This window comes from Podarcis cretensis (genome assembly GCF_951804945.1).
Source record: "Podarcis cretensis genome assembly, chromosome: 10".
In the NCBI taxonomy this organism is placed as follows: domain Eukaryota; kingdom Metazoa; phylum Chordata; class Lepidosauria; order Squamata; family Lacertidae; genus Podarcis; species Podarcis cretensis.
The window spans coordinates 22,507,540-22,518,348 of NC_137179.1; the positions used below are offsets into that span (position 1 = coordinate 22,507,540).

At 44.5% G+C, this 10,809-nt stretch overlaps 1 protein-coding gene across 10 annotated transcripts in view; it reads right to left on the reverse strand.

The window, feature by feature from the left end:
* WEE2 (WEE2 oocyte meiosis inhibiting kinase) overlaps positions 1 to 10,809 on the reverse strand; it is a gene marked incomplete at its 5' end in the record, with an annotated part of 34,006 nt that overhangs the window by 9,994 nt on the left and 13,203 nt on the right. For 5 of the 10 annotated variants that reach the window (XM_079992555.1, XM_079992554.1, XM_079992561.1 and 2 more), the window contains 3 exons: positions 143 to 194; positions 4,969 to 5,168; positions 8,640 to 9,001. In XM_079992555.1, the coding sequence (XP_079848681.1) occupies positions 143 to 194; positions 4,969 to 5,168; positions 8,640 to 8,996 (609 nt within the window). Of the gene's footprint in view, positions 1 to 142; positions 195 to 4,968; positions 5,169 to 8,639; positions 9,002 to 9,448; positions 9,700 to 9,791; positions 10,122 to 10,165; positions 10,260 to 10,809 lie in introns of those variants that run through there. The other 5 variants (XM_079992558.1, XM_079992559.1, XM_079992557.1 and 2 more) reach the window with 4 other exon arrangements.

Genomic DNA, 10,809 nt, shown 5'->3' on the forward strand with positions numbered 1-10,809 from the left:
CAGTGCTAAGATTACACTTTGTATTACAGTAATACTGCTGTCTGCTGCTATAGGCTCACAGTTTTCCCTCTTTCAGTATTAAACCAATAACTTATGGTCATGGTGCTTTTTGTGCACTTGTTTGAAGAAACACACTACTCACCTTGGCTGGCAACCCTGGTTCCACCTGGCTCTCTTCTTGGCTGGGATCATCCCTGAAACGGTAAGTTTAATGACGTGAAGAAGCATCCTGGTTGCAAAGACAAGACGCAACTCCCAACTCTATTATTCAGTTTCACCATTTAAATATTTCAAACACCAGCTTCAGGAACTTCTCAAGCCACATGAAGTATTTATGTAGGCATTTCCGCATAAGCGACCACTAGAAAAAAAATTCACTCAAAGACCACAGAGGCTATAGCCCTCAATTTAGGGTGATCGACATTCTAGTTTACAATCAATTCAGATTTCAAATTAATGCACGGCTGCCCTGACATCTGCAGACAGAGGGGGTTAGTGATGCAGCATTTTAAAGGCATGAAATCCAATCCCAGTCTTTGTGAAATCCGAAACACTTGGAAAAAGTATTCATCCAACTCTGACAGACCTGAGGTTAGGGGATGGATTTGGTGATACCTCCAATCCATGTTGTTTCATGGGCATAGCCAGGATTCTTGTTGTGGGGGCAGGAGCAGAACCAACCTGATTGGTTAGCTAAGTATTTCTGTTGTTTTACTTGATCTAGAGAGGGGCAACTGCTACGCCCATGTTAAGTTTTGCATGTATTTATCCATAAGCCTGCCCTGTCCCATTTCTGCAGTAACTTGGCAATTTCTGTTTTTCAAAATTAGGAAAAATTGTGTTTAATCATATCCTTGAACAGTATTTTATCATAACACACATACTTAAATATTTGTTTTATATTCCAAGCTTTGCATTTCTTGAATAAAGTGCTTAATGCATTTTGGTACATTTCTTTCTTTTTGAGCCGGCAGCACTGCAAAATTCAGGGAAGTGCAGAATCCCAAAGATTTGTGCTATTAGTCTGGGAGGTGCAGATCAGTTCAGTTTGCTTTAAAATGCAGACCAAGCGACATCCTCCACCATCCCTACCTGCAGAGAGCTTAATTTTTGAAATCCTACTTCCCGCCCCCCTTCCTGTGCCTGAAGATACAGGAATAACTCCTGCAGTTGAAAGCAATTAAGCTTCTCAGTTAGCCTTTGGCATCCGAACCCATATTGATGCAATGCTGATTGCTTAGTGACAGTTGATTACACATTGACAATTGACAGCTGCTGGTTGGACTAGTGAAGGCCGAAACCTGTCTTTCCACAGTAGGCCATCCGATTAGATGTACCACGACCCATTGTCAGTAATCTTTACAGTCAAGTGCCATTATGCTTTTCACTCATACAATACTCCCTACATGCCAGCTCCCCCAGCTAGGCATGGCTTTGAGAATCAGGGTGGGAGGAATAATCTTCCTATTGTTTTTTTAAATCTATTTTTGTAAACATACAAAACACACGCAGCCTATTATTTAACACTAAGAAACAGACGCAACACAGAACGCTTTCTGCATCCCTCCGCCCACCTCCAGGAAGATTGCCAATTCTTAGCTTTGCGGTGTGCTCCAGTGGTTTAAGAGAGTCACACAGAGAGGTTATTAGAGTGGCGCTTTTATTGATCAACACAGCACTTGCTGGATGTCTCCTTTACATGCAGCAAAGACAAAGGAGCCCTCTTTGGGTTGAGGCAAAGGCTTTCAAAGCTTCCTATTGTTGGACTTCCGGGTTAGCGCGATCCGGTTAATGGCGGATTCCCTCCGAGCTCCGGAGGGAATCGGCTCCGTTGCAGACGGGTCTTACCGCGACGGCGACGCGGGGACCCTTAGAAACCGCAGGCGTGGAAGCCTGCGGACCTGGTGACTCGGCGGGCACCTAAAGCGCCCCCCGACCCACGAAGAGCCTTTTTAAAGGCTACAGAGAGGGTACGGGGAGCGGCGTGGTGCTGTGAGTAGACCGCTACTGCAGTGGAGCGAAGCCGCGAGCCATGGCCGGAGACCGCTGACTTTCTTCCCTGAAATTCGGACTTTAATTAATCCGTGAGTAGATTGGAATTTGGACTTTAAAATTTTTATCCTTGAATTCGGCACGATCGGGGGATGTGCTAAAGGGAAGTCCGCACCCCTCTGCTTACAGAAAATTTAAAGCAAGGATCGGAGAACTAAGGTGGAGAGTTCTTTCTTTGGTGCTTAGTAAAAGATAATATTTGCACGAATTTGACAGAAGAAGACTTGTGCTGGAGAGTAAGAGTGGAATTTTAGAAGCTTTTGTTTAAACCTCCCCAGACCCGGGAGTGTCCTCTATGTGAGCTGGAGGAAAAGGAACGAGGAGTTTGACAGCTGTCAAAGGAGCTGTCAAACGGGCAGTGAAAGTTAAAAACTTTATTATTTAACACTTTTCTGGACTTAATCTGCTACATTTGAACTAAAGTGGTTGGAAACAAAGTAGGGAAACAACAAGGTAAAGGACTATTGGGAAAAGACTATTAAGTAACCAGAATCCCCCTAGGGGAAACATTGAAACACTACAATGGCTGCAGATGGAAAATTACAGGCAGAGTTAGAAAGAATGTTTCTTCTTGTGGGAAAGCTGCAGGAGCAGACTACGGCTATGAGTAAACAACTCATAACCTTGAACTCTAAAATAAGTGACTCTGCTGAAGGCACAATGGACTTGACTGGGAAAGAATCTGCAGCTGAATCAGAAGAGATAACTTTGGAACAGGGGGAGAGTGAGCAAGGGCCAGTACAGATGGAGAGTACCAACCACAAGCTCACATTGTTAGAATACAAAGAAGAAGACCCTTGGATTACAAATCTGCGAAAGATGCGAAAGAGGAGGGAGGAAGCCCCTGGAACACTTGGAATATTTGAATTTAAAAGAAACAAGAAATATGACTGGGGCTTCCTCTTCGAGTATGGATTAGTTGACCTTCTGCAGCAGCTGGTATCAAGTACTTTGGATGGAAGAAATTCTGATGAGACCGAGCTAGAACTCCCTCGAGACCCGAGGACTAATAAAGAGGGCTACCAAAAAAACCGGCAAAGAGAGACTGACAGGGATTTAAAGGCCTCAGATGTGAGGAATCCAGGCTAAAAACTGTTTTCGTGGACATGGGGACATTGGGAAGGGACAGAATCTGGGGCTGGGGGGGGGGAAAGGAAAAGATTTTTTTAAAAAAATGTTTATGACTTTTGTGTTTGATTATTATAGTCTACTTTTAAGATAAAAGGGAAATTCGTGGAAGGAACTCGAGTCGACCTTAGAAAAGGTTTTAATATTTATAAGTAAATTGGATAAGTAAAATTTGGCCAAGTAAAAGGTTTTTTAAATATATATATATATACAATAATAATATGTAAAGGAGGAGAGATATGAAGTTGCTGAGTCAATTTAATTGAATTAGGATGTATGAAGGGGGGGTGGGGGGAGGTCAAGAACTGGGGTTAGGAAAGTAAGGTTATGAAACTTCATATGTGTTGTCTTTGTCTATATCTGTGTATGTTTGTCTTTATAAAATGTGAAAATTTAATAAAATTCTTATTAAAAAAAAAAACAAAGCTTCCTATTGTTAAGAGAACCTTTCTGCCAAGAACTCCCAGAATCCCAACAGTTTTATCCAATACCCTGCTTGATGCAAGAAGTCCAGAGCATCCCCGACAGCAATGGAGTGTGTTTTGAAGTGAAGCAGCTGAGCAGGACAGCCTCCCCACACCAGAGCCATGCTCCCAGGAAGGTCTCCAAAAAATCCAGAAGCTGTATTGACCTACAAACCCACTGAGCTTCAACAAAACATCTTCCACCTCTGATGCTCAAGGCACTATGCCCAGGTGCCCAGTTTCTGGGGAGCACAAGTAGGGAGAATGCTGTTTGCTTCCTATAGGTATCTAGCTGGCCACTGTAGGAATGGGATACTGAACTAGATTTCATTTGAAACGCAAACCATCTTGCAAAGAACTGCGAGGAAGGAGGAGGAGTGATCTGCCTTGCATGCAGAAGACATTCCAGGTTTAGTCCCTAGCATCTCCAGGTAGGATTGGGAATGTCAACAGCCTGAAACCCTGGAGATGATTCTCAGCTTGGTGGGTCAATAGTCTGATATGAGATAAAGGAGCTTCCAAACTACCCCCTCCATAGATGACTGTACAGCCTCTGGAGAGATTTCTTATGTGGATAGTAGGGCGCATGCTCAGTTCATGTGGCCAGCCCAGTTGGGCCTCTTCAACCACTGTGAAGGCATTTTTCAGAACACTCTGCCGAGACCATATAACACTGGTCTTAAAGGATCTACATCGACCCCCAGTACGTTTCCAAGCACAATTCAAAGTGTTGGTGCTGATCTTTAAAGCCCTAAACAGCTTCGGCCCCGTATACCTGAAGGAGCATCTCCACCCCCATCGTTCAGCCCGGACACTGAGGTCCAGCTCTGAGGGCCTTCTGATGGTTCACTCCCTGCAAGAAGTGAGGTTACAGGGAAACAGGCAGAGGGCCTTTTTGGTAGTGGTGCATGCTCTGTGGAACACCTTCGCATCAGATGTCAAGGAAATAAACAACTATCTGACTTATAGAAGACATCTGAAGGCAGCCCTGTTTCGGGAAGTTTTTAATGTTTGATGTTTTCTTGTGTTTTTAATATTCTGTTGGGAGCTGCCCAGAGTGGCTGGGGAAACCCAGACAGATGGGCAGGGTATAATTAAATTATTATTTTTTATTATTGTTGTTGTTGTTGTTCTTGCAAAGGAATGTCAGAAATTTATAGCAGGCAAGCTGTCAGAAGAAGCTTGTCCATTCTTATCAAACTTCTCACTCATGAGGCCCTGCAACACAGTATTAAAAACCAATGGGCTACAAGATGGCTACCCTCGTATCTCCCTTTTCCCCCTATAGAATATATATTCTTTAAAAAAGAGAGAAAACACTCACAGCTCCCCTCTGGCTTTCCTCTTGCCACTGGGATGGAAAACCATTTGCCGATAAGACTCCGGTGTGAAGGGGTTAATGTTAACTAAGGAAGCAGGGGGAGTTTCCTCGGAGTCAGGGCAGGAAGTGAACCTCAAGTTCCTCATCCCTTTGGCGGGGAACTTTCCCACAGGTGAAGGGAAAGCAGTCTTGGACAAGAGGCTCTAGATAGAAAACAACAACAGTCAACGGAGAACAGTCTAGTCGACTAGCATCAACCTGCAGTAAAGAAGAAGGTCATAGTGCTTGTTATTCCCAAACTCACCAATACCTGTACAGTGGTACCTCGGGTTACATACTCTCCAGATTACATACGCTTCAGGTTACAGACTCCACTAACCCAGAAATAGTACCTCGGGTTAAGAACTTTGCTTCAGGATGAGAACAGAAATCGTGCAGCGGCGGCAGTGGGTGGCCCCATTAGCTAAAGTGGTGCTTCAGGTTAAGAACTGTTTCAGGTTAAGAACAGACCTCCAGAACGAATTAAGTTCTTAACCCGAGGTACCACTGTACAGCACATTAAGCCAGGAGTAGGCAATGCAGTGCCTGCCAGATATTGGATTCCCAACTCCCATCAGGCCTAGTCAACCTGGCCTATGGAAAGGGACCATGGGAGCTGTCCAACAACATCTGGAGAACCAGTTTTCCCACCTTTGTTATGCTTTAAAGTGCCAGTGGGTTAGGAATGTAAAAGACCTGTCTTGCTACATCAGACCAAGGTCCATCCAAGCCAGTGTTAGGATAATGGAAGTCCATCCACATCTGGAAGGATCCACAATGGCTGCACCTGCTACACAAATTGCAGCTGGAATATCAGAGTCATGTGAAGGCTTTGACTTCCCATCAAGTCGAATCCTTGTCAGCCATATGGATTTAAATCACAAAAAGGGGTCTTTCAACTATGTTACTATCACAGTAGGCTATTTTTGGCAGCAAAGCTTAAATACAGAACTGCAGATGCCAGGAGGATCTGCAGGCATCCAGCTTAACAAGCAGGAAGATGAAGGGGATTTTCTAAATTGCTCCATTTCAAACCTTAAGAGAGCAAAAATGCAATTAAGAGACTCACTCAGGATTGTGTCTTTATAGCTCGCAGAAGCTCCACATCCAAGCCTGGGACTTGGAAGTGACAGAAGCTGCTTTGAAGTAAAGCTTGTTCCTGCAATGCTACTTGAAGTCATTTTGATGGTAAAAATATATACATACACTCACAGTATGGTGCACCCATTAGAAAGAACTTCAGCAGAGACTCTCAACAGTCAGCTATTCATCTGAGAGAATGTAGGTGCAGCTTTTACAATGACAGAGGGAGAAGAACCACCACTGAAGGTGTTTCTATCTACCTAGCCCAGCATCACTGTTAAGCAGGTGTACAATTCATTTACACCCCACCTTTCCTTCAAGGAGCATAAGGCATCAGGCATGCTTCGCCTGCTCCCCAATTGCACCCTCACAACAACCTGGTGAAGTAGATTCAACAGAGAGAGCGGTCGCTCATGGCCAGGCGAAGATTTGAACTTGGGTTTCTCCAGTCTCAGTCTATGACACTAACACGGCATGGCACTTCCTTTTATAGGTACCATACTATTGGGGCATGGGCCACTGGACAGGAAAAGTTAATGGCACCAGAATGACTGCAAGTGTTCCTTAACAGTCAGTGGAAAAGTTGCCAGGTATGTCCTGTTAGGATGGCCGTTGGTTAAGTGGTTAGCTAAGTAGGTAGTGGTTGCTTTCTGAGTAGTTTGGAAATATGTGGAAAGTGAAACTGACTTTATCACTCCAAGCTAAAGATGTAATCTAGGTATGTGTGGGTATCTGTGAAAGGGAACAGAGATGATAGAGGGCCAGGTGAGCATGTGAACATACCTGGGCGGGCTTCAGGTTCATGTCCTCCCCTTTTTGAGTGTGGCTACACTCAGAGCTTACACTCTGTAAGCTCTCATTTCCATTCTAACCATAGCTATGTGTTATGTCCAAACCCTGACCTACTATACTTTAGTACTGTATACTACTTTGGTTTACTGAAACATGCCACATTCACGCTGGCACATTCAGTTTATGAAGCTGGCTAGTTTCAATATACCACACTTAAGATTAAGCAGGGGGCACACAAAATGCTAAATAGCAGTTCAATGAAACCAGAAACCGATTTCTGAGCTCCTTATGACCACTAAGGAGATGGAAAGCAAAAAAAAAAAAAAAAAGCCCAAGGCTCAGCCAGGCTCATTCACATAACCCTAAATTATAGTTCAGTGTTATATGTCTAAACCAGATCAGAGAAGGAGAGAGATGAGTTTGTGGGCTCTGTAAACTAACAGTGTTTAGTGGTGCTGGCTGCCTCCCTGGAAGTTTGATGTGAGACATCGGAATTTGCAGTTAAGAGTGTTCAGTCTGGTTCTAGGATGAAAGGTAAAGGTAAAGGGACCCCGACCGTTAGGTCCAGTCGTGACCGACTCTGGGGTTGCGGTGCTCATTTCGCTTTATTGGCCGAGGGAGCCGACGTATCGCTTCCGGGTCATGTGGCCAGCATGACTAAGCCGCTTCTAGCGAACCAGAGCAGTGCACGGAAATGCCGTTTACCTTCCCGCCTAAGTGGTACCTATTTATCCACTTGCACTTTGACATGCTTTCGAACTGCTAGGTTAGCAGGAGCTGGGACCGAGCAACGGGAGCTCACCCCATCACGGGGATTCGAACCGCCAACCTTCTGATTGGCAAGCCCCAGGCTCTGTGGTTTAGAACGAAACTTGTCCCCAAATTCTCAGCAGTTCTTGTCATTTGAAAGAGTTTTCTATTTTTCTGGCTTAGGCATATGGTACTTTAGAATCTCAGTCCACACACAGTTGAACTTATCGTATCATTTGCGAGGTGGCCTGTGCACTTCTTTTTCTGTGAAACGTTTCTCCAGCACTCTGCAGTCTTCCCAGCTGCCCACACTTCCTGATCTCAGGAAGACCCATGGGACGAGTTGCCTCATGACATCTTCCCCCGAGCTTCAAATTAAAGCACGGGAAGATAGGGAAGCTGGCTACCAAGCGCTTGAGATTAGTATGTCAAATGATTTTGTTCAAGGGAAGTCCTTAAAAAGAGTTCTCCACGATCATTTCTTTAAAAGTAAGAGAGACTTCGCTTTAAAAACCCCCAACAACTGGAAGGCATCCACTAAGCAGCCTCCCCACCTTTCTGTGCTTGGAGAAAAGTCCAACCATGGTTATCATGCTGTTTTCAGGAAGCACACATACCCAAAACCACTGCTAAGTGCAGGGCACCAGAGACATGGTGTAGAGGTTAGCATATCAGACTAGGACCTGGAAGACTAGAGCTGAAATCCGCATTCTGTTATGAAGCTCACCAGGCCCCAGTTCAGTGATGGCCTCATGGCCTACCTCACAGGGTTGTTCTGAGGATGAAATGTGGAGGGAGAGACCATGTACACCACTTTGTGAGCCCCTTGGAGGAAAATGGGGTCTAAAAGTTATAGTAGAAATATTAAGACTTGTGGAATGAAAAAAAGGATGCTCACAAAGACTCCTCAACCACGTTGAAAGTCTAAACTGCAACCAAAGCTGCCTCTCCCCCGTTGAGGATATTTATACACAATGTGCCATACAAATACACACACCACATCACCTTACCTTTGGAGTATGTGGGGTGTCACAGAGCTGGAGCTTTTGCCATGTGATGTAGTGCAGCGGCGTCCCAGGATAATCTTCCAAAGGGAGAGGTTTCTTCCTCAGAGATTCCTTACCTTTCCTCACTGGACTTGCCCACGATTTGGGGAAAGAAAGATCATCCAGCTGCCTCTGTGGGGTGACCGGAACAGGACAGTTTACTCTCCAGTTCCCAGTCTCCCAGTTTTTCTGAGGGGTGACATGACTTGGCTCCTCCTCTTGCATGCTATTGTCTTCTTCCAACTCAGTGTCTTCTCCACAACTTGAAAAATCCAGCTTCTGGATGAAGTTATTACCACTACTGCTCTCCCAGTCATCCATGGTTGCTGGAAAGAAACAAAACACACAGCCCAGAGATTAGCCTTTTGAAATACCTGTCTCAGCCCTGGAAGTTACAACTAGCCTAAGGCTCCAGGAACAAATTCCTTCAAAACAAAGTTCTTAGATACTTTCCCCATCAATCTTCTCAATTGCGCAATTTCACACAATGCAAAGGCCACACAAACTACCTTGACTTTGTCCCCAGAGTTGTATTTGCTTGCAAGAGCTAGTTTTCAGCTTTTACTCAATATACAGACATCCATTTTGAATAATCCCACAGCTACACTGGCGTGAGAAGACATACTCCATTTGAAAATAAGACAGCATTTTAAAAAGAAAAATAGTAAGGGAGAGAAAGAAAGACTCTGAGACGACTCAGGAATAAGGGCATTATTATATTAACCCTGAAATTCTATGTACACTGCTTTGGGAATTAGCCCCACTGAACTCACTGGGAGTTTTTCCAAGTAAATGTGAATAGTCTGTGGTTGCACACAGGTCTCATATTAATCAGGAATAAGCATTTAGTCCACAGCTGTCCTCGCACAAGGGGTTAAGTCAGTACATACAGAAACTAGGCAGAGAAAAGCCCCACATAATAATCCCTTTACACTGATCTCCAAAAGGAAGGCCCTATGCCACAGCCAGATGCAAAGGCACCCAGCCAGCTAGCAAACATTTTCTGACATAGCCCATTCTGACTGGAAAAACTGGCCCTTAATAATGCCCTCACAGAATTTATAAGTGCTCCAACCAACTGCCATTAAAAACCAACAATTAAAAGCACAGCATCACCTGTGTTCAAAATGACCCCATACCATTTCCTGCTCTCTCCTTCCTGCTTAACCTACTGAATTGCAGGTCTAGCCTTACAGTGCATGCTGGGATTGAGGTTTTGCAAAATGCCACTTAAGAGCAATTCCCTTCCCTATATAGCTTCCTGTTTTTCATCATGGTCCATCCTGCAAGGACTTGCATCCATGCAGCTCCCTCAGCACTGGAAAGTGCTTGCCCAAGAGAAGTACGGGTGAGCAGTGAGGTAGCCAGGTTTGCTGGCGATACAAAATTGTTCAGAGTGGCTAAAACAGAAAGAAGGTGGCAAAGAGGTCCCAAAGGACATCTCCAAATGGACATAATTTCACAGATACGCTCATGGGGTCTAAACTTACCAGGAATGAGATCTTGGGGGTCACAGTAGACAGCTCACTGAAGATGTTGACACAATGTATGGCAGCAGTGGGGGGGGGGGCAAATAAAACACAGAGCAGTTATTGAAATCTGTGGTGTAACTGCACTTGGGAGCAGTAGCGTGTACAGTTCTGGCCGCCTTGCCTCAAGAAGGATATTGTATTGGAGAAAGTGGTTGGAGAAATGTTGTTCTCCACAACTCAGGGCCATCCACTGCAGTTGAAATGTTGGGAGATTCAGGACAGGCAAAAGAAAGGACCTTTGCACATAGTTAAAACCATGGAATTCATTTCCAAAAGAGGCAGTGTCAGCCAGCAACTTGCAAGGCTTTAAAAGAGAATTAGGGTCTTTAGAGAAGGGAAAGGGTATCAGTGGCAGGTATGCTTTGGCATGATCCCTCTTTGCTGGTCTATCTTTAGTGTCTGCATGTTTTGGATTTTCTGGCTGATTGGCTCTGAAGCTAATTGTTATGATTTGTTAATATTTGTATTATTGTTATGTATTGCGTTTGTGTTCTGGATGGTAAACCTCTTTGGAAAAATAGGCAGGATATGCATTCATATATATATAACCTAGCTTGCAGTCCAAACCAACATATTGGCAAGTCCAGAGGGAAGTCCTACTG